Raw genomic sequence first — 24,771 nt, 5'->3', positions numbered from 1 at the left:
AAGGACTACAGGTTGGTAGAGGATTACATTGAAGAATTTTCTCAATAACCTTTTGGCCCAAAATTAAGGACCCCCTAATTCCTAGCATAATATGTGCGTCTGCTCTGTTTGATTACTAATAAGTGGAGAAAAGAGGAACCCGGATTTGCTAAACAGAACAATTAGAACTCTCATTCCAACCCTAAAATAATTGTGAAATTCTATGCTTGAAAGTTTCCTTTTGCCCAGTTCCTTCCCTTTTCATGACAGAGAACCAAGGCAAGACTGTGAATGAACCCAGAGAAGAAGAAAAACAAAATAGTAAGAAAAATACAGAACATGTTTTCAAACATGTAACTTTCTCTAAAACTGACCTGTTCAAAGTTTAAGCACTTAACCATGTAGAACATATTATCTTCACAAGAGAAATAAAAAATTGGATATGTGCATTTTAATCTCTGCAAAGACCATGGTCAAGTCTTAAGGGATTGCTAGCCCCAAAAAAAAAAAAAATCATAAGGGAGACCATAAAACTACTTTTTTTTAAAAACAATATCCAAGTGCAATACCTAAATAGCCAGCCAACAACAAAAAAATGTGGGAAGGCAATCCTGTCAGTAGCCCATGGTTTTGGCCGTGTAGCTCTTGTAGGGCAGGCATATAGCCTAGTCCTACTTGTTCCCAATCATCTCCTCAATTCATGTTTATAGTACCTAGCAACTCCCTGAGTTATATCCGATACACCAGTTCCAAGTTACTTTGTAAACATGTATAGTGCCCCCCCCATGTACAGTTGCTTGGAGAAGATTGTTCAAGCAGGTTTTGTTAAGATTTCTGAAGCATCCAGATATAAATATCACCAACCTGGAATTTTATGTCTATAAAACAAAAAAAAAAATGTAAGAGTTACTAGTAACATGGCTGAATTTTCTTATTCACCTTGAATAGGTTTCTGCACAGTTACAACAAATTAGTTACAGTATATACCGAAGTGCAAAATCAAATGGGCATTAATTAAAACACTAAAAACACTATAATTTTGTTGACCTCTTTGTGGTATCACGCTTTTCAAGAATCAATTAAAACATCCATCTTGGGGAAGAATGAACAGCACTTTGCCGGGGTCTGCTGGGCTGCTCTGAGTTGTTCCGCTTCTTCATAATTGAGGATACAGTTGGGCTATAGTAGTCGTTACTCCTTTGAGAAGTTGTCGCTTGTGAATACATCTTCCTTCCATGGATAAAGCTTCTCTGCTTTTCTAGTAATGTTCTCCGAGCCACTGAGTTCCTTTGGACAATCCCCGATCTATTGTAAATTACACAACTCTGGCTCCGTCCCACTTGCTGAAACTTTCCCTCTCTAGGACTTGTATAGTTTCGACTCTCGGCAGTTTCTGCAGAATACATAGTCTCTCCCTCACTGCTATACCCATGCTGCATCTCTGAAACTTCTATTGGAGATGAACTGGACTGGACCTCACTTTGCACCCCATTTACAGAAGCTGTTGAGGAAATCTCAGGATCTGCACCAGCACTAGTGACACCTTTATGCTTGATTTGGTCTTCTCTCAATGGGCTCTGTGGAGGAAGTTCATTAACACAATTATCATTGAAGCTAAGTGGCAGTCGTTTGGCTGACTGTGTCACTACTGCTGCTTTGGAAATCCTTGGAGGGAAATTAATATCTAAAAGCTGGATTTGTACACTTTCTTTCTTCCTAACAGGAACTGAAGTTAATTTGGGTGATTCATATATTTCCGGAGTTGGAATTCCTTGCACATGGGTTGAATGCAAATCATTTGTCAGGGTTTCTCCTTCAGCATTGTTTGCTGGAGCAGAACAGGTTGGCCCAGTTTGATCCCTGGCTTTAGAGATTATATTGGATGAAGAAGAGGTTCCATCATTATCATTTTCGGTTGACTTAAATACTTGACGCAGTGTGAATGAAGCACAAGAATGCTCACTCCTCTGGCCCGCAGACATTAATCGAATGATTGGCAACTTTGGTTTGTTAAGTTCATCAAGGCTGCCCTCCCAATGCTGGTTTAACCAATCACAGATGATGGGAATAGGAATACCAAATTGCAGAGGAAGATCCTTCTTCCACGACAATGAGGATGATGATGAAGTTGAGGAAGACTTGGTATTTGGCGATGTGGCTAGTTTCATAGGATCACAGATCATGAATGCAAGATTGCCTTGTACATCGAATCCAGCAGACCCAGGACTCCATATTACTCCTTCTGTTGACAATTTTATGAGATTGTCAGTGGCAATCACTACCTTTCCTTCACCAACTGTTAATTCCTTTTTCTCCGTGTAGCCTAAGAGGTAAACTACACTTCCCAGATCCAGATTTGGTTTAGAACAGGTTTTCAAGTAGTGAGGCTGCTGCCCCTGGGCATTTGAATCTCCATCCATGGCATCTAAACCCACAATTGTAAGATCTAAAACAGAACTTGTTACGAAAAACCTGAAACCAGTTAACGAACATGAGAAAATACATTGGAGAATTCCTAATAATACTAAGCCTAGCATAATCCATAACAAAATTCAGTAGAAAAGTCACCAAGATATTTTATATTTATCCAGTCATTACATTTGCCCTACAAGAAGAGAACCAGACGTGCATGATCCATCACATTATGCAAGAGGCTTTCATCATTATGATAATGCTAATAATGCTTTTCCATTATGAATTAGTGATTTACCTTCCTGTGGTTGGGCTTTATTACACTTTACCTCCTTGACTTTTACAAAATTATGTTAAGCCTTCTTATAGTTTGGGTTTAATTGTTATAAATTCATTCTTCATTTTCCTCAACTGTCGTGGTGCCGTTGTGGAGTGTATTAAGTTATTATATTTTGGATGAACTATTTGAGGAAAAAGAACAAGAAAGATTGTGTAATAGGGTGTCAAATAAGGAGACCTAGTCTAGTGCAATTTTTTCAAGTTTTAGGACATAAACTGCTATTGAGCCTATAGTGAGGTAAATTGTAATTCATCTAAAATTTTATTTAAGAGATATTGGGAATGGGACACCACTCTGGGAGGCACACTCTGATATAGCTACTCATTGGGAAAAACATCAACTACGATAACAGTTACTAACAAAAAGCTAAACTAGGTGATCATAGTACAAAGAAATGTTAGAACCCTGGCCCAAAAGATATACAAAGACAATCCTCCAGAGTCCTGATTGAACAATGGGCCTTGTAGTCTTTTCCCAACTGAAGACTCCGCCAAGGAATACCGATTGACATTAGAGATCCTCTCTCAATGACTCCATATGATCATGGAGAAGTTTTGTTGCATATTTAAAATATATATATATATATATATATATATATATAGAAAAACAAGTCATATTAGTCTCTTTCATAGAACTTATAGCCAAGAAAAGGAAGAATTTATTTAATTTGGATAACCAAGGAATTTACAATCAACACATGTCTAACCCAATTTAACAGCTCTATCACTCATATTACACATGTTTCAATGATATTGAAAAGAATAATATTCCAGAAGAAAATGAATCTATTGGTTGTCACTGTCTATAATATCAATCAAAGACTGAGCAGAATCCAATTAAATTAACCCAGGAACCAGTTACTGCTTCTTTATCTTGTATTCATTGCTACATTCAAAATTCTATGTTAAAAAAAGTCAAAACTATATTTGCTTATATCTAATCAAAGAAAGAACTAAACCTAATTTTTAGGCTAGTAAATAGAGCACACAGCAGGTGCATAACGCAGTTGCATATGTTGCCGTCAAAGCGATCATGAGAGAGGTTTAAAGAGTGGTAATAGCAGTGGTGATAATGTAAAGGTGCTGGTGGGGCTATGAAGCTAACATTGTGCAAAAAGCTTGAAAATGCTATAGCCAGCCCCTCCTTCCAAGTGACTTTCTGTACATACATATTACATATGTGTATGACATAAGCATTCAAAGCTACCATATCTTCAAAGGCATGGCAGTGTGATCTCGAACTGGAGAAAATTAGCATTATAGATAGTTAGCTACAACAAACAAGCCTTATTCCCAAAAATTTTGGTGTCAGCTAGGATCCTCAACAGAGCATCATAAACCATTTTTTTTTGGCACAAACCCCGAAACACATGCACTAGAGGGGGAAAAAAACCTACTAATACTTTATATAAGTTCAGATGACAAAAGAAATTAGTTGTGCTTAGGTATATGACATGAATCCAAATAGAATATTTATTCATAGGAAAAAAAGGCTTTACTACTCATCTAAAACAGAATGGGGGAAAAAAGGCTTTACTGCTAAGAACTCATTCAATTGTCCACAAAAAGTCACTTGGACCACACTCCATCAATTACCCAAGTTTGAGTTATAATTAAAAAATGGTCAATTATAATTCTGAAAGTAGTAATGGTTTACCAAAAAAGAAAAACATCATTTAATAGGTTGCTTCACTGATTCCTATTGATTTTCTTTGGCTTGCAGTAGGTGCTATAGGTAACACTTACATAAAAAGCTGCTATTTGTGATCCTTTTATATCTTATTTTTCATTACAATTACCCTAGCATATTCATCTACATTAGAAGCATATCCAATGCATCACAAAATAAGAAATGGAGTGGGATATGTCTTGTTACACCAACAGTAATACATGTAACCAACAAACATGCCTTGAGTGTAAAAGATATGACTTGATGGATACATTCCATTGCTATGTCAATATTTACTAGTTTATGACCGTGAAGACATTCGCAAATAATATTTAGAGGGTAATGAAAAAGAAACAATTACAATGCAATGTCTCCATGACTGACAATTTTGGAAAAAGATATATGCAACAAATAATGGCTATCCAGTAAGATGCCACTGACAACAGGAGAATCATTCATTTCTTAAAATTTAAACCACAACACATACACAAATGAAAAAAATAAGACGCCTCATACAATGCAAAGTTATTAAAATAGTTCCATTGCAAATTTCCTCAGATCCACCTCGAATTCCAACACTTAGTAAAAGGTATCACATATCAGTGCAGAATTAGGAGTGTTTTAATAGCTCAAAGTAACTTCAAAAGTCATAGTCATAGCATTCGAACAATTTAGAAATCCATCTTCTTTCTCTTCATATTATACCATAAGCCCAAACCGAATTTTGTGCATACATTTTCTATATTCTATTGATTTCTTCTTTTCCACTCTTCTTTCACAAGTCACTCAACTTTCTTTTATGAGCTTATGATAAGCAGAAGGTTTTGGAATCTGGTTTTATACTTTACCAAATGACAGAGACCATAGTACAACCAAAATTCTATACAAATACAGCCAGTAAGTCAGCTGCAGCACAGGATCCTCTTCATTTCACTCAAGCAGGTCCATTTCACGGTTAAAGTTTTATTTCCTTAATCTAACTGTGTACAAACTGCAAAGTGAATTTTTTTTTTTTATAAGCCACAAAGTGCAAATTTAAATGACTTGGCACTAGATACACCTTTAGATTTGCACATTTGATATGAATCATGAAATGGATTTCAAATGCAGAAGATCCTTATACCAGCAGGACACTCCAAAATCACAATAATAGTTTTAATAATTATAAATTTGACCATTACTTCAACTCACATCTCAAGTAAAAAAAAAGAGCAACAACCTAACCAAAAAAAAAAAAAACACATACGCACAGTAAAACACACAAACATGGACATAAGAAACAGAAAACACAATCACTTAATAAAACAAAAAAATATATCAATCCCCATTGATGCAAACAAAATAAACCTATAAATTTTAATTTTTGGGACCCACAAAAATAAAAACCTCTACTCTAACTATGCCACCTACTATAACTGCTTTGCTCATTCCTTTTTTAGTAAGTTCTTCAACCTATTGCCATAAACCAACCTAAATATACAGCAAATTTAACAATTTTCTTCACGACATCTTAGTGGAACATAATTTTCACATAGGAGCATCACCGACATCACTTTTATCATAAACCAATCACAACCTGCGACCTCAACAGATATGAAAAAAGTTGTGAAATTTGTTGTATATCTGAAACACAAAACAATACAAAAGGGAAAAAAAATTCAAAAGGTCAAATCCCATCATATAACCACATATTTTCACAATAAACATAAAACACAGAAAAAAAAATAATGAAGAATAAAAATAACCCAAAATGGAAATACTACGTTTTCCTAAGGCAGAAAGGCAATAATACCTGTGAGGAACAAGAGTGGCGGCGACACCATTTTGGAGGCGGATCTCGGAGCTCTCGGCAGAAGTCACAGAGGGAAGATTAGCATGAGTGGTCAAGAGGAGATTCCGGTGGATCAAGAAGCCAGTGCCGTCAGAGATTCTGGCCATGGCAGAAGCTTTGTTAGTAAAAATGGTAGCTTTCATTCTCTCAGACTTTCCTACACCTTTGCAGAAACACCAAGACTCAACCAGAACACCCATGTTTGTGGAAATAATCTTAGAAATAATGGGTTTTGCTCAGAATGGTGGATCTACCATGACCAAACTTGGCATTGCAGTAATGAGCAGTATATAAAAATAAAAACTAGAGATGGGTTTGCGTTTAGAGAGAGAAAGGAAGGACGAGATGGTCGTGAAATGAGTAAAGACTACACAGTTCGAGCTGGATTTTTTTTTTTTATAAGAATAAAGTGAAAGAGAGTGTTGTCTTTGAGATAGGGAGAGAGAGAGAGAGAGAGAGTAAAAGAAGTAAAACAGTAGTGGGAGTAATGAAAGAGAGATGATGAGTGATGACATATATTTGTTTTGGAACTGGACAGACAAGTGGGGAGTGCTGTTGGTGTGGTGTTGGGTCGAGTGACTGGTTGTATTTTTGGATTATATATCCCGGTAAATTTTTTTCTTTTTTTTTTTTTTAGAATCATATCCCAGTAAATAATAATATTCTAGGTTCACAAATTATTCTATAATTTAGAGTATGTATGAGATTTGTTTATTTTACTAAGTGTTTATTTAGTAAAATTATTTTTACCAACTTATTTTACTATTTAGCTTATATTTGCTACTAAAAGTACAGTAAATAATTATAAAAGTTAATTGAAATAGTACAGTAAGACCCATGAATAGTACTAAAAAGTACAATAGAGTCATAAATAGTAATAAAAATAAACTGAATAATAAAATAAACTGACTTTTAATTTTTGCCAAACACACGCTTATTGTGCATTTGGGAAGTAATAAAAATTATAATTTATTTCACTATTTAGCTTATTTTTGCAACTATTCATAGGCTCTACTGTACTATTTTAACTAACTTTTACCTTAATCTATAATACTTTCAGTAATAAGTTTTCAGTTTCAGCAAAATAAGCGATATTCAAACAGACCCTTATTCTAAAAATAATAATAATTATTATTCCATAATTTTTTTGTCACAATTTTAATATGGCAGAGTGTGAGTGGTTATTAGTTAACCATCACCCACACATAAACCCACAATTTTTTCTTCATCAATTACACTCTATCACGTCATAGTTGTGGTAAGAAATTGTGAAAAATTTTGTCGTCTTAGGCTTTTTTCTTATACATTACATGTATCATGAGCATGTGTGTTCAATAAAATAAATAAAATTTCATTTCAAAGCATTGACAGTCACACACTCTTTGCTAAACACTTATAGTATACACATTGTCAAATGACTAAAATTGTATTTTATAACTAAAATTGTTGTGGGAGCCAAGGACCGAGGAATGGATTGTTGGGCCGTTATCATTATTACTAAGGTATCATAAGCCCAAAGAAGGAATCTACCCGAGGAAGGGAAGAGGCAAAGGACTATTAGGAGATCCAGTTGTGAAGGACAGGGTGAGGAGAGAGAATCGTGGAGGGCAGGGGAAGTTTCCAGTGAGAAGTAGCATGTTGCCTCCACATTAAATGGTTGGTAACAGTTTTATCAGTTACATTAATGAGAAAGTGACATGAACAGTGTAGTTCACAGCTAAGCAGTTTATTCTACCACCTTCAACAGATGTTTAAGAGGACAAGTGTCATGAGGTGAGTTTGGTTAGGTAAAGATGGGGGCTGATATGTGAAGTAAAAAGGAGTATATAAAAGGAAAGGAAATCTCTATACTAAGGAGGAGGAAGGCATAGGCATCGGAAAGAAAAGAGTTAGAATAAGAATATTGAGAGAAGAGCATGAACAATGTACTATTCTGAGTATCATTGGCCTCCTCAGGCGAACTTGTAATAAGTCATTTATCCACTCAATCTATGATCCTTAGTCTTTTTTCCTTGTTTTTATCCTTGGGCTAAGCCTTCCCTTTTTGTTTGATCCACTCTTTTACAAATATATTGATTTGGGCCTAGTTGAACTGTACCTCCCTCACTATTCTAAATGGACTTGGGCTATTTGATTTATGTGTCCTTACAATCGTGTTTTAAAAACACAATTTCAAAAAGTAACAAATTAAACTTTCATTTTAAACAATAAAATTTAAGCAATATAATAAGTTAAATTTTATAATTTAAAGTAATAAATTAAACCTAAAAGTTTTTATAAGTAACAAATTAAACTTTCAACTTACATTTAAACCTCAAAAATAATTGATGATGAGTTAATTTGTTACATTTTAAAATCTAAAGCTTTAATTTGTCACTTTTGAACAAATAGGATTTAATTTGTTGTTTTTAAAATTATTTTAATTTATTAATTATGAAAATACATGGTTTTTATTTATTTATTTATTTATAGATAATTACAATATGTTATTAATCCCACAACTCGAACTATTTCTCCTTAGATCCCCTAGCATTTAGTGCATGGGACGTGCTAACTATGAGGTTGAAATGATATTTCCTTAAATTTATGGGTTGTTTGGTTGTGTTGTTTAAATAACAGTTTTCGTTATTTAAACAACACAACACGTATTTCCATAACACTTTTTTACTTACTCGTATTTTCACAACACTTTTTTTACTCACATGTATTTTCATAACACTTAAACAACGTTACTAAAACAACATTACCAAACGGGCTATCTTTGCATAACAGCTATGCCTTTGTGTCAAACAAATGAGTGGAAATAGATATGTTTCTCCTTCAAAAAGAAAAAAAAGAGCCAAAAAAAGAAAAGAAAAAAAAGATAGGGCACAGGTTAGCACAAAGGATTTATTGTGTCTTTTTATTTTTAGATGATGACACGGCATGCTAATGTGGTTTTTTTATTTATTATTTTATTAGTTTCATCAGCATATAACATATTAACAGTGCACTTTGTTTGTTACATATGTATTTTCTATTATTGGGTTGACAAAGACCAAAATATAATTGATTTTTTGATTTAAGGGATTGACTTAAGAACAAAATCAATTTAGGGACCAAAACAAGAATTGGCCTAAAATGTAGGGATCAAAAATGTATTTTTGCCAAAAAAGTACTTATCCCAATGAATATAATAGGCATAAAAATAAATAATATACTAGTTTTTTTTTTTTTAATAAATTCTCTGATGTAGTTTAAAAAATAAAATAAAATGTTGACGTGGCATTTAAAAAATGCTAACAAAATTTTTGTAATAATATTTTAATGTCCATGTCAGTGTCATGTCAGTAAATAGAGGATTTCTATTAGAGGGTTGACAGTAGATATTAGGCCCAAAATGTAAGGACTTTTTCGCCAAAATCTATTTTTGAAACACCTGGCTGGCGAGCCAATTCCCAAGTAGGGCAAAAGGGGAAAACTCTAATATGTAAGGGCATAATTAGAAGAAGAAGAAAAACACAAAGAAAAGGGAAGAAATCGGCTGATCAGCTCTCCCACAGAAGAGGAGATCGGCGTGAGAGAAGGAGAGAGAGAGGAAACTGATTTTGGGTGCAAAGGGATACTCTCAAAACGCAGCGTTTCAGGTTAGGATTTTTTATTTTCCCTCTCCTCGCCGTGTCCCAGGCGTACTCGTACGACACGGGCACGCCACGGCAGGCAAATTGCCGTGTCCGTGCTTTCAGAGAAGGAACCGATCACTTTAAACTTGCTCATACATACAGTTTGCACTGTTCTGAAAAGAACTTGAAGAGTTTGTTTGATTGATACCTTGTAGGTGTTGCTTGCTTTGTTTTATTCAACATGTCGTCCCTAAGGAATGCTGTTAATAGACGAGCTCACAAGGAGCGAGCTCAACCGTAAGTCTCACTTAGAAATATTTTCTTTTATATTGTACCCTTTCAAATATATATATAAATATTTTTCATTTTCATATCCAGACATGCAAGGAAAAAATTTGGGCTTCTTGAAAAACACAAGGACTATGTTGAGCGTGCACAAGCATTCCACAAAAAGGAGGATACTTTGCGGGTAAGTATTCTTGCTTGATGTTTGGCTGGTAATCAAACTCTCAAATACATAATGGGGTTGTTTTGTAAATGGGTTTTTTTTTTTTTTTTGCTCTACAGAAACTTAAGGAGAAAGCAGCTTTTAGAAACCCAGATGAGTTTTACTTCAAGATGATCAAAACAAGAACTGTTGATGGAGTCCATAAATTAGAGTAACATTTTGATAATTCTTTTGCATTTTTTTAGAATTTTTCACCCATGAATCCAAGTTGATTTGTAAGCTTCTGTTGCAGGAGTGGGGCTAACAAGTACACTCCAGAAGAGCTTATGCTGATGAAGACCCAAGATATGGGATATATTCTTCAGAAATTGCAAAGCGAGAAAAAGGTAGATCAGTGTTTTTTACTGTAAAACTCATGGTTGATCAATTGTTTTCTGCAAAATTTTCTACAAGATTTTGATTATGGAATTCCATGGTTCAATGCAGAAAATTGAAAAGCTGGCGGCCGTGCTGCACTCTGTTGATGATCGGCAATCAAATAGACATGTTTACTATGCTGAAGACAGGTTTGAATTTACTAACTCTTAATTCTTATTTGGATGCATTCTTATTTTTACTATTTGCTATTTTGACAATTGAATGGGTGTTGTTTATGACTGAGTATTAGTGTGGGCAGGGAGGTTTGTATGGTACATATGTGTTGTGAGATGATCAAAGGGTGAGGTTTTGGCATGACACATGGTGTGAGAATCAAGTATTGAAGGAATTGTTAATAAAGAGTTAAATTATTGTCTAATAATAATGGTTACCCTTTGTGTAGTTGTTGGTCCATGTTGTTTGACATGGTTCAAGATGTGAAGCCCGAAGTCAGTACTGTTAATAATCACTTGATTATGGGCATTGTTAGAAATCGTGGCAGAGGACAATATTGGATTTCAGCATACCTTGCATGATAGTAAAACACCACACACTGAGTTATTCCACTCCTTCGTTGTCCAATGCACCATGAGCCTCCAGCTTCTTGTTCTTCTTTCTTTCATGATCAGAAAAACAGAAAATGGGACCTTCGGTGTTGGTGCACGCTACTCAAGCCAATACACATGATGCCTACAGTCTAAAAACCTCACACTCACTCAAAGAACATTTTTTACCAAGCAAGTTTACTTACTGTTTAGATTTTTGGATGCCCTAATGGGCCCTCAATGGGAGGCTTTTATAGCTACTTTGTATGGCCATGTAACTGCATTTGAGTTTTTTTTTTTTGATAAATAACTGAATTTGAGTAATGTCTAGCTAGCATTACTACAGATGATTGTTACCAGTCATCTGAGTTGCCTTAGGCGTTGCTCCCATTTTCCTAGGTGTTACTCTTATAGTGAATGCTCTTCATGGGAGTTCACTTACGACTTCCACATGCACATAGTGAGCATGATTTGGCCATGCATCTCTCCATATTCTTTCTATCGTGCTTCATAGAAGTAGATAACACTGAGCACACTTGCAAGAAAATTTTGGAAGCACTACACCAAATCCTCTTTGAGGACCAGCCGAGCAACATCCCTAAAGCATCTTGTTTATGCCATAGACTCATCCTAACAGATTATATCAAGTATTTCTAATCCCTCTCAATTTCAAAAAAATCATATCTATACTTGGTCCATCATAAACATCACAACGTATTCACAGTTATACTTATGTCGCCATCATATTGTACTATAAACTGTCAATAGTGAGTATACACTTAGTGATGTGTTACCGAATAGTCTTCCCTTTGCCCTGTGTTGCTTCCGCTCATTCCTAATTGGTATCTTGAAAAGTAAGGATGTGATCATAGATTATCATATCTATACATGCTTTTAATGTTTGAGAATTGAAGCAGTGAATTCTATGTTTGATATTCCATATTGCAAATGGAGAAGGTTTGGAAGTGTAGGTTGACTAATAATGGTATGACGAAGGATTGGATCATCAAAAGTGTAGGTTGACTAATAATTGTATGACGTAGAACAAAGGGGACCAAAGTCAAATCAGATTTGAAATTCTTGGGTCAGATCTGACAGTGCTCAGACAGCTTTAATTTAAGGAATTAGGGTCAGGGTTTGGTGGGGGGGAAAAGGCTAGAAAATAGTAAGGAATAAAGGTTTTCTTATGTTCAGAATGAATATTAGGATTTGGAGGAATACAGGGGTCTGCCCCTTGTTAATTGGTGCTGCTTGTGTCGTCGTGATGGGGAAACGGTGGACCACTTTCTTCTACTTTGCTCAATAGCTAGAGCAATTTCATTCATGGTTCTCTTTCAGGTGTCTTGGTTTGAGCTTGTCTCATGTAGAAGGGAAATTGTGTTAGTAGGAGGTACCATATTGCCTGGAGAGCAAAGCATCCATCTTTGCTGTAGCATTTGGTTTGTTTTGGAAAAAATAAGAAGGCATTCCAAGGCAAGGAGCAATCCATGGGGAGAACTAAAAATGGGTTTCCTCAAGGCATTATACTCTTGACTATCAATTATCCATTTCATCAAAATATATATATATATATATATATATATATTTTTTGCTTTGTTGAAGCTTTAAAATTTATGCTATGATTATAAACTCTTCTTTTGTTTCTGCTTTTATGTTGTTCTTTTCTCCTTCCTGTGTTTCCTTTTTATACTCTTTTCTATTCGGGGTTTGGATCTGTCTTATCCCTTTGATATTTCTTGCAGGGAGGAGGCTAAAGAAATACAATTACACTCTTTGAAAAGCACATCAGTGCCTACTAATGACGTTTCCAATGATAGTAAAAGGTATAGACAAAATGTTTGTGGTTATTGGATACAGATTGATTTGACTAATAAGTTTTGTTAATTTTGGAACTTGACCTTTTGCTCTTCATAGGTTTGATATTCGAGGATCTAATTTGGCACTTTTACATTCCAATATTTTAGAAATGGAGGAGAAAAGTGATAGTTTGACTAGCTATTTGGTTGACATTACAAGTGTCATTCATACATTTGAAGAGAATCACAATGATATAGTCTTGGCATATGTTTCAAATCAATAAAATTGAATGTTGAATGTGGCCATACAACAACAACAAAGCCTTAGTCCCAAAATTTTGGGGTCGGCTATGGATCCTCTACAGATTATTTAGGCACTCATTGATGAACATTATGTTTGGCTTTAAAATTCCATCAATAATAATAGGGAGATAAGTGCAAACATATCTTCAAATGTTTGAGTTTCTTCATTGGAAGTTAAAGCCCCCTTTTAATGAACTATGTTAAATTTATTTTCTAATGCATCTATTTTATTAATTTCAACCAAGTGTGTCTATGTCTACATATAAATAAACAAACAGATGAATTGAGCATTTTCCACTGCCTCTCTAAGGTGCAAATGAGTTGATTGAAGGTTTTTCTTGGCTCATAAATGAGCCAAGCTCCCAAAAGTTCAGCCCAAGCCAGTTGCTATATGAGAATTTAAGCAAAAGGAAAAAAATGGCCAAATAGTCCATTGCTTTTATTTCTCTATGCTTAGGGTCTGTTTGGATACCGCTTAATATTGAAAATTGAAAACACTGTAGCAAAATAATTTTTAAATGTGTGAATAGTACCGTGGGACCCAATTTTGAAAAAAAATTTGCCGAATTAGACAACTTGTGGGTCCCGTGAATAATGCACGGGACCCACTGACAGCATCGGTCCCAGTGCTAAAAACACCAAAACGCAGATGCACCCCTTTATCAGCTGTATCCAAACGAGTACTTAATTTATTATAATCTGTTGATTATTTTAGAAGGTCAAGTGATTAGCATGTGACTTTAATGAAGTTGGATGGCTAGGATCTAATTATTATATATGATATGAAGGGTTAGGATCCTAGCCTCTTTGGATTTATTATAGGTAGTTTTTGCTTACCTAATTTATGAAATTTCAGATTTGAATATTTCTTTTGAGCCTAGAGATTGAGGTTTTAGTGTTCAAACTCCAATCCCATTTTCAATTTTTAGCTGTAATCTTTTTTTATTGATAGAATTTTCTTCTTAACCATTATTTTACACCATTCTAAGTTCTGTTCACCGCATCAAGTTGCATTGGAGCAAAAGATCTTAGATCTAAGTCACAAAATCCAGATTTAAGTCAAAGGTTGCAACTTTGATCTATGGTTGGCCGTGGTAGAGATTGTGGGGATAGCAGAAATCAATACCCTCAAATAGAGATGGTTGACATGAGGCAGATGATTGAAGATTTGTGACAAGTGTTATAGTGATGGGAACTAGCGGGAGCCCATGTGGAGATGTCAAAAGGCAATCTCGAACCCTAGGACATGCTGAAAGGTGGTCTCAAGGATGAGAATGATGATATAGAAGACAAAGATTCCTTTCATGATGATTGATATATAAAACTTGCAGCATGAGGCAAATTGGAGGATAGGCTGGCATGTGTAGTTGAATTGAAGGATGAAAAATTTTGAAAGACTTTGTGTCATAGACTAGGATTTTTTACTTGGCTATGATGTCTACTTTGATGATGGTCCAAGTGTTCGATGCAAGTCTTTAGTGTTCTTTTGGGCACGGAAGGTTTGCATTCACATATTAATGTGAATAGCTCATGAGTGTTTGATGAAATTTGAAAGAGAAAATTTTAGTGAAGATGGATACTTTCACTTGGAAAGATGTGATTTCTAATAATCCTTCTATCAACATATTACTGAATCACGAGAATCTTTTTATTTTTTATTTTTTATTTTATGAAGATAAAGATACAGATATTTATTGTGATTGTGTTTAGGAAGGATTTATGGAGTGAGACTTAATTCAACAAGATTCAAGAGATGCAAGGATGAGGTTAAGAAAATTTTCAGAACAAAGTTGTATGGTTCCAAATGTTGGTAATTTATGCTAAGTAACTTGTTCATGTTTGGAGAATGGTTTTCAAGCTTGTTTTGCACTAGTTCTTAGTTTCATATTTAGGCTAAGGAGCTATGGATGACTAAGAAAGAAGTGATTGAAAACATTATATGGGGCTCCAATACATCGTGGAGAATTGAGGCCAAACTCGTGTATGAGTTTTCTCCAACTTGGGAACAGCTGATGTATGAGAACTTTTAAGCCCAAAGGGGGGAAAAACAAAAAAGGACCGTTTGTCCATTGTCTTTTATTTCTTATTAATCCTTCTTCCACACCATATCTGAGTTCTTCAACCTAGGCACAGCTGGGAGTTTTACAAGTCCATATATGTAAGTCAAATATTCTTGAGATCTACCATGTAATGCCTTAAGTGATGAAGGTTTCTTCTCATTTGTTCTATCTCTCTCTCTCGTTCCAATCAAGAATTCCTCAAAAGACTCGAGCCACAAATCCACAATCTCTGTCTCTCTCCCTCATACTTCATCTTTCTCCTTTTTGCTGATATCATCACCTGCAATTTCATTGAAACAACTACAAAGATCTCTCTTTTGACATTTGTTGAGTCTTATATTTTCTCTTCTAGATCTATTGTGGAGGTTCTGAAGCTAAGCAATTCACTGAGCTCCTTTTCTTTCTATGCTCCTAAATCTATTTTCTTTTGTCCTTCTAAGTTTATAGTGTGCTGTGAATTTTCCTGTACTTTTTGCAATTTTCACCTTATATATGTGTTTCAAAATTTTCCAATCCCAGGAAAACTCCCAGGGCAGAGCATTAATGAATTCTGTGTTCCCTTCTTCTTTTTGTTTATTTGATTGTATTTTGAATTTGGCTTAAAGCTAAGATGAGATCGAGTTTGGTTCGTAGTGAGTTTTGTTGAGTTCAAGCTTGTTAAATGAACCTCAATTTGTGCTTGGGTCCCATATCTATTCAATCAAGCCTAGCTTAAGCACCATGAAGCCTTGGTCGGCTCAATTTGTTTACACCCTTACTCTTCTGAATATAATTGGTGAGGCCTAAAAGGTAGGCACTGTGTGAAGTTAAGCCCTCCCGATCTCTTTATTTTCTCTTATTTCCGACCTCACTTAAGAGCTCAAACATGAGAAGATACTTCCATTTAAATTTGTTTCACTTATTTTTTATTTAGTTCCCATTACTTCCCTCAATTTTTTAAAAAAGAAGCCATTTAAAGGCATAAAAATAGGAAGTATTTTGCTATAAATTTATTTAGCTTGTCTTCCATTCACTTCCATCAGCATCCTTATTAAATCTAAATGTAGGATCCAACTTACCCATTTATCGGTTACCAATATGTGAATTTTTCGAATTAGATGAAACCAGTCAAATTTGCAATTTGATAAAGAATTGAGCATAAATTTCTTGACCAGCCCTAAAATCCAAATTCTCAAGCTCAGATTTTAGGGTTTCATAAGGTTTGTTAATTTTGGAGAAAAATATATTCATACAAACTTTTAAGACTTTTCCTTAATTTTTCCCATCTTTTCTTTCTGAACTAGAGTGGCTGATGGTGGAGGGTTTGGAGATATTGGGTATTTGAGGTTGCAGGCTATCTGTGGGAGTAGTACCAGAGAAAAATGTGGAAAAGATGAAAACAGAGTATTAGAGGGTTATGGAGATATGGGGTGAGTGAGACCAGAGGAGTGATGTGAAAGAAGACTAAAACAAAATGGAGGAGCCATAGGGTTTTTATTATACTTACCATTTTGGCCTTAATGCTTCTTTATTAACTAAAGCCATGTTGAACACAACTACACATGTATTCTCACAGAACTCCAAGTTTTCCAATTAAAATTATTGCATAACTAATCTGGGTTATGATAGATCTTTTATTTATTTTATTTATTATTAAAAAAAATGGTAGTGTCATTTTAGTGTGATGGTAGTGTGGTCACTGTGGCAGTGACAACTGTAATAGATCTAGTAGTGGTGGTGGGGCAGTCGCAGCAAAGGCATTGATTGTGTTGGTTGTGGCAATGATAGTGTGATTGTGGTGCCAATGGTATTGGAGGAAGAATGTTGATGAGGCAGTGGTGGCAAATGCATTGATGATGATATATTGGATGTAGTGACGATAGTGGAAGGATTCTTGTAAGTAGTTTTGGTGAAGGAATTATGGTGATTATCATAAATTGATCTTGGTGTTCTGTTTCCATCTATTCTTTCTTTTCTTTTCTTTTTTTCTTTTTTTACTTTTTAAAGCACACACATTTTCAAATGCATTTGTTGCCATTTTAGGGGAGCATAAAATACCAATGCAACTACACAAGCCCTAACTTGTCATTTAGTACAGGCGAAAATTACATATTCTTCATTACAATTTTGAAGGTCAATTTATCCTACAATTTAGTTCGTAAAATGCTTCTTAATTCTACCTTTTCCTTTTGTCTTGACTCCTGAACTCTTTGTTGTTATTCAGTGTTATTAGGAAGCAGTTGTTTATTTCCTATTCTTTTGTCTTCATTGTAGGAAAACATCCACTTCCTATAGAGAGCTAGAAGCAAGGAGGAATAGGGTCAGTCAGTTGGAAAAACTCTATATGGATATGGCATTGCAGAAGGAATTGCAGGTATTTACATCTTAAACTTGCCTTAATTTTATTGCCTGTTGAGTTGCGCACCAAAGTTCTGGGAATAAAAACATCCAATTTAATAAACAGAAAAAGGGTCGGAAGCGCAAATTACGTGAAGATGAGATTGTTTGTCCCACCTCTAAACCAGTATACAAGTGGCGGCCAGAACGAAAGCGTTGAGAAGGTTTTCTTGAAGATATAGCATCTTTCTTTGGCTTGATATCTTGCCTCTTACTCAATTTGATTGTTATATCTACTTCATAATTCAGGAATGGGGCTCTAGTTGGCCACTGAGACTTGATTTTGTAACAGTATGAGTCCATGCAGATCTTAAGTTATATTAGCATGTAGAAAATTTTGCTTGCATTTTCTGTTGTGGATTACATATAGTGACATTGTTTGGTGGGGATTTTGAAAGTATTCCTCTTCTTTAGAAAAAGCATAAGCTATTTGCATTTTATTCGGTGAGGGAAAGTTGATTTTGTGAAGTGTGCCTTTTAAGTAGATTTTAAGAAACAACTGTTCTTTATGCAGATGATGTTCTCATATTTTTAAAAGGCAGCAGTCTTCTCAAACTGACCCCAACTTGATAGTAGGGTGGTACTTCTACTATCAATATTTCTGTCCAATATTTGATATTATTGATTGATTTATTGTCAAAACCGAAGCTACCAGAAAGTGATTTATATTGGTCATTTTTCAATTCAAGGTCCTAGAGATATTCTTACTTTTGACCAATTTGTTTATTTATGCATTCTAATGACTGATCAAACCCTTTTTCTATTATTAATGGATGCCTCATTTCATGAATGCAAAGAGTACATGAAAACATGGACGACATTTATGGCTAAATAAATGTCAAATTCAACAGAAGCAAGACATTTAGGTTCCATGGTTCACAAACGAGTGCTTCTAAAGGGTTTTTAGCATATCATAGAATTAAGCCAATCAGGAACAACATAATTTGTTTTATTTGATAGCTTTTTCGTTCAAAAAACTTGTAAAAACTGGGACGTGAAGGTATGTATGCATAATTTTTTTTAAATTTTTTTATAGCTTAATTGGCTAATTTTGACAGGTACAACTTTTTAAATATTCACTTCCTTTTAGGTAGTGTTATACTTTTTTTCCAACTTATTTTGTAAGGCAAAATTAGCCAAAGAAAATGAGTTATACCAAACCAGAGAAGCTATATTTATGTACAAAAATAACTGGTTAAACTTTAGTTTTTTAAATGTACATTCCCTCAAAAATTAATTTTTAATTTTTTTTTTTTTGTTTTCACATGTATATTCCTAGTTTCTTACTATAATCTAATTTTAATGTAAATGTTAGTTGACTCCTCTTAGACAGTCAATTGTTAGACTAGCCTTATTTTCATGCATTGCACAAACATAATACTAATATAAGTGGTATTATATATTAACAGTGCAACTTATTTTTGAGGTGGTTGTCGATCCCCCAATTTGGTCCCTCCCTCAACTAAAACCCAAAGCTCACCACCAAAGGCCCAAAACACCATATATGGCCATTGGCAACTGTACCTACAGTGTATGAACAGCTTCCAAGGCCCAATTCAACTAGGCTTAACTCAACAAAGCCCAAAAGTTGTTTAGAAGGGCAAGTGGTAACCTACCCAAGTTCGTGCCCTTGACACAAGCACAAAATTCGAGAACTAAAAAGTGTAAAATATGGCTGGAAGAGTAAACATGGCAGCTTGTAAGAACAACCAGCAAAGTTCCAAACTCCCACTATCCCCCCCTCCCCCCCCCCCCCCCCCCCCCCCCCCCCCCCCCCCGGTGGGGTGGCACGCAGGGGCACCCCCATCTATTATATAGAAATAATCCTAAGAGGATAGTTTAGTGGTTCCTAAAATTTCATAATATCCATAAAATCTTGGATTCGAAACTTTTTGCTAACATCTTGAGACCACCCTCATAAGAATCTTGTAATAACCTAGGGGAATTCTCTCTGTAATAACCTAGTACGTGTCTATGGAGGGATTGCATATACCCGAGAGAATAGTCAGATACTCGAAGAGATCTGAACATTCTCATTTGTCAAAAAAGAAAAAAGAAAAAAAAGAGAGATCATAGTTAGTTTCTTTTACCAATTACAAACACAAATGGTTTGTTTGTTTTGAAGTAAAATATTTTCAAACGCAAAATATTTTAAAGGTATAAAATTTTATATGTAAAATATTTTCAAGCAAATCATCAAAATTGGTGGCACAGCCACCACAAACACTAGTGCCAACGGTCTGGTGACTGAACTGTAGGAACGATGACTCCAATGACTGGGCTGTTGGCGACCGCCGCTGGAGTGTGTCTTCGATGATCGGACTATCAGCACCAATTGTTGGAATGGTGTCTTCGATGACTGGAATGCCAGCATTGGTCATCGGAGTGGCAGCTCCATCAATTGGATAGCCAGCATTGATTGTCTGAATGGCAGTTTCGACCACCGTACTGGCGGTTCCAGCCATCAAACCGGTAACCTAGCCACTTGATGGGGTAAGAGAAGCTATTACGTTTTTGTACAATGTTTTACCAAAATTTTAAAAGTAAAACGTTTACAACTTTTTATAAAGGATTTTATGGTCAATGAAAAATATTTTACAAATTTAACCACATTTTACCTACAAACAAATACCTGGAAAAAAAAATTTGAAGAAAAACTGCTATCATTACTCGTTGCCATCTTAAAATTGAATGACATCTGATTTATAAAAAGAGATGCAATCGGACAAAAATGGAATGATACAACTTTCTATTCAAAGACCGTATGTGTTCGATAACACTAAATGGTCATCTACTATATTTACATATTACTGACAATCGTTTAATAAAGCATGTCTAACTTCTCCTCCTTTTTTTTTTACAATCTACACTTTCGTGACAATAGCTTTGAACAAAGCCACAAAGAAAATACAAGGAACAATATTTCTATTTACATTGTCAGCTGGCATCTTACTGCCCTTTATATCTAGGGTAAGAGAAAGCAGTTAAAGGTGGGCAACTCAAATTAGAAGTACCCATTCAACATAATCAAAGCTAGCTCACTATTAGTATTAAGACCACCTCGTTATCAAAGCATGGTTCTAGTAATTCTATTTTAGGAGTCACATAAACAAAGATAAACAATTCAAACCTAAAAACTCAGTTCGACCAAGGTCCTGCCCTCTCCAAATATATTAACATGATAGGAGAATGATATTATCCAAATGATATTATAAAGTAGTTGATCCCATCATACTTACGTATTAAATTATTAGAGTTGCCAAAATGATAACAATGAGGTAATCGTTGTTAGGTAGATGTGGGGTGCCTAACACCTTCCTTCGATGCACATAAACGAATTCCTAAACTTATTTCAATGATTCATAGATATTATATTGCTCAATTTTGGATAAGAAACTTTGCATGTTCTTAGCCCTAAGCTGGAAAAAAATAATTTAGAAACTAGTTGACAACCAGTGCAATGCACAAGAAAGTTTAATAGAATTTTTTTTTCTTTTATTTTTTGTCTAAATATAAAATTTAATAATTATGATAATTATTGCATTTATTGTGATTATATTTATATATGAACTATATATTCTACTAAAAAATCATTTGGGTAAGATTTTAATAGAATGTCATGTAAAATTATAGAATAGGTTAATGTCATGTAAAATTATGATGTCTCAAAAATTTAAATTACACAATATTATAAAATTAACCAAATAGGATATGATAACATCTTTGACACAATATTTGGATAGAAATTAACCAAATATTGTGAATTTAAATGACAATATTATGAGGTCTCAATAGATTAGGATAACGTCTTTGGTTTTATAGTGTTACAGGTATTACAAATTTTATTACATTGAGTTTACAAATTAACATGTCACAAATCCTAAAAAGGCAACTCAAATATTCATTTATAAAATTGTTAAAGTTCACCAATCATATTCATTGTCACATCAATTTATAAATCTTATGTAGTAAAATTTGTAGTACCTTTAATATTTTTCTTTATATTATAGATTAGGTGCTCAAACACATATGAATAATCCTATTTTTGGTGGCAACTCTATTCTCCCTCTAAACTCGAGACCTTTTTGGAGTCTATATCCAAAATTTGGTATCAACAGCATGGCACAAGGATTAAGTACGGTTCAAGTGCTCGCTTAAGCAAAGAAGGATGCAAGAATGATAAAGTCAAATGCAGTTGATGGGAATTTTGTTCAGTCCAGCTAAATCCCTACGTATTCAGATATCATTAACAGTCTACTATAATACTTGGGACCAAGCCCACATTGGAATTTAGTAGTTTGGAAGTTTTGAAAATATGGTTCTGCGGCTCACTTAAGTAATTGATGGAGATTATTTGGCAGTGTTAAAAAACACATATGCTTAAGTGGGTGCAGTTGCATCCCCTGAAATCAAGTGTATTATATAGGGTTAATTAGGAGAATCTCTTTGAATAATTAGGTTATATTACAATTTAAAAAACTTATTCGTATACTAAAATATACAAGTAATAAAAAAAAAATATGCATTTTTTAAAATAAGGTCTCAACTCCCAAAACAAATCAATCGTGGTTTTATATTTTCTTAAAAGTGGTATTATGAGGTCAACTTTACAATCCAAAGAAAATACAAAACTTATCAAGGACCATGATTGATCTCAAGTACCCTTGATTATCATTCTCAATGACTAGTCTCGAGTCTCAACTACCAATCTCAACGACCTGCCCCATCCCTCTACATCTTGAGGTTGCTGCCTTGAAGGACGTCCCTCTAAAGGGACAACTAGCTGACAGGTATAATGCTGTTATCAAACTAACCGGTAGGTTAACTAGGACCTCTCCTTAAATTCTATTAATAGCCCCTCACCCTGTAGGAGCTTAAGAATTCTTTGCCAAGGGCCATTTTTGGCTCTACTTGAATTCCCTTGTCCCACATTGGAAGGAAAGCTTTCCTCTTCATGCCTTATAAGGCATGAACCAATGGATGAAGAGTACCACTAGTTTGGTAGAGACTTGGTGGTACACTACTCCCTTTGCTTCACAGCTTATAAGGCAGAAAGTGGGGGGGTTTTCATGTGGGACGCCCAGCATGCCTACCAAGGGCATGCCAACGTTAGCATGCCGAGGATGGCCAAGGACGTTGCTTGAATGCCTAAATGATGCTTAGTCCCACAATAAAAGGGCCCTTAACTGGTAGGGTTAACTACCTTGGGTTTCCTCCCACATCAAAGAAAAAACTTTCTGCCTTATAAGCTGTGAAGCAAAGGGAGTAGTGTACCACCAAGGACGTTGCAAAGCATGCCGAGAACGTTGGAAAGCATACGTTGCTTGAATGCCTAGGACGTTGCCAAGCTGCCTAACTGCTAGGTACCCAAAAAACAATTTCGGGAAGGGAGGGGGGTTGAACAAGCTGTATGCATGGTATCTCTCTCTCTCTCACAGATTATTTAAATTTTAGATTTTTTTTTAATTGGATTGAAATTGATTATATTAAGCCCTTTATCATATAGTTTTATACAATAAATTCCTTTATTTTTAATATCATATTAGCTTAAGTATTGACAAGTTTAGTTAAATTCTTTATTAGTTAGTATAAATTCATGTTAAATTATTAATTAGATAAATATATAACTATATTCTTAAAAATGTTGAAATTGATTAAATTATTATTTTTTAATAAGTATGATAAAATTTTCAAGATAATATATATATATATATATATATATATCAGAGTAAACGTAAATTGTCCAAGAAAGTAGTAGTCATGATACTGAACAAAATTGTTGAAAGCAAAATCATGTATAAGCTAACTAGGAAAATCTTCTCATATTGTTTGGATTATGAACTGAATTTTTAGAGTACTATTCCAATGATTGTGATAAGTAAAAAGTTTTATAACTCAATTGACACATTGTGATGTTTCTAACGAAAATGTTCACGATTCAAATATTCTTCCTAAACTATCAATTTTTAAAAATAAATTTTATATATATATCATGAAAAAAGTTAGAGGGATGTCTTCAAAAGGCTCCTTTTAGTGAGTATAAAAATCGGTTGCAATATAACATAACAAAATAACTCTTTAAAAAAAGGAACAATATCAAAGATCAAACTCTTTATTAATTTATTTTGACTAGAAAAAATCGTTACTCCTCTACTAATTAATAGTCCCAAGGCTTGGAGCACTTGTTTGAACTGGTTAGCCGCTTGGAGTGAGAGGAAAAATGGTCGGGCATCACTCACTCTATTTACACTCCACCTTGTCCCACTTTTCAATTCACGCACTAATGCCCTTCGTGTGACCCTGAGCTAAAGTATTTCTATGCCCAACAAGCATTTTCTCTTTCGGCTCCCAAGTGATCCAAAATAGCTTTAACTATGCTACTTTTTAGGGAAAATCTAGCACAATTTATCTCACAGTTTTTTTTTTTTTTTGCTATAACTGTTATGTGGCAGGGTGTGAGTGGTGGAAGAAAAATGGTGAACTCATCTGTAAATGATAGATAACTACTCACAGTCTACCAAATCAAAGTTGTGGTAAAAAGTTGTAAAATAAGGTGTGGTCTTAGAACTACACTACTTTTTATAAAGTTCACTCACTCTGGTGCTTCACTCTCACAATTTTTTTGCTACATGGTAAAGTGAGAGTGGTGGAAGAAAAATGGTGGATTCTTCTATAAGTGATAGACAACTACTCACAAACTGCTACGTCAAAATTGTGGCAAAAAGTTGTAAAATGAAAAGTGGTCTTAAAACTAAACTGTTTTTTATAAAGTTCACCCACTCTAATGCTTCACCCTCAATTTTTTTGCTACAACTTTTACGTCACAGGGTGTGAGTGGTAGAAGAAAAATGGTGGACTCATCTGTAAGTGATAGACAACTACTCACAATCTGTCACGTCAAAGTTGTAGCAAAAAAGTTGTAATATAGTATGTGGTCTTAGAACTCCGCTCCTTTTTTATAAAGTTCACTTACTCCAATGCTTTACCCTCACAA

General features: G+C 34.6%; 2 protein-coding genes across 3 annotated transcripts; one reads left to right on the top strand and one right to left on the bottom strand.

Annotated features, from left to right (window-relative positions):
• Positions 1 to 885: 885 nt before the first annotated feature.
• Positions 886 to 6,733, bottom strand: LOC115959817. Its single transcript, XM_031078411.1, has 2 exons — positions 6,192 to 6,733; positions 886 to 2,451 (listed from the first exon to the last, which is right to left on the bottom strand). The coding sequence occupies exons 1-2, from the start codon at positions 6,428 to 6,430 to the stop codon at positions 1,059 to 1,061; spliced, it is 1,632 nt and encodes a 543-aa protein (XP_030934271.1). The 5' UTR covers positions 6,431 to 6,733; the 3' UTR covers positions 886 to 1,058.
• Positions 6,734 to 9,638: 2,905 nt separating this feature from the next.
• On the top strand, positions 9,639 to 18,217 carry LOC115962103 (probable U3 small nucleolar RNA-associated protein 11). 2 transcript variants are annotated; one of them, XM_031080973.1, is made up of 9 exons: positions 9,641 to 9,856; positions 10,048 to 10,129; positions 10,211 to 10,301; positions 10,400 to 10,491; positions 10,573 to 10,666; positions 10,767 to 10,846; positions 12,985 to 13,065; positions 17,655 to 17,754; positions 17,845 to 18,217. In XM_031080973.1, exons 2-9 carry the CDS (start codon positions 10,074 to 10,076, stop codon positions 17,935 to 17,937), a joined length of 687 nt encoding a protein of 228 aa, XP_030936833.1. In that variant the 5' UTR covers positions 9,641 to 9,856; positions 10,048 to 10,073; the 3' UTR covers positions 17,938 to 18,217. The 2 variants fall into 2 exon arrangements, with proteins under 2 accessions (XP_030936834.1, XP_030936833.1); XM_031080974.1 differs by lacking the exon at positions 12,985 to 13,065 and having other exon boundaries at positions 9,639 to 9,856.
• Positions 18,218 to 24,771: the final 6,554 nt, after the last annotated feature.

This window comes from Quercus lobata, chromosome 9 (genome assembly GCF_001633185.2).
Source record: "Quercus lobata isolate SW786 chromosome 9, ValleyOak3.0 Primary Assembly, whole genome shotgun sequence".
Classification (NCBI taxonomy): Eukaryota; Viridiplantae; Streptophyta; class Magnoliopsida; order Fagales; family Fagaceae; genus Quercus; species Quercus lobata.
This window is presented reverse-complemented; position numbering and strand designations above follow the sequence as displayed.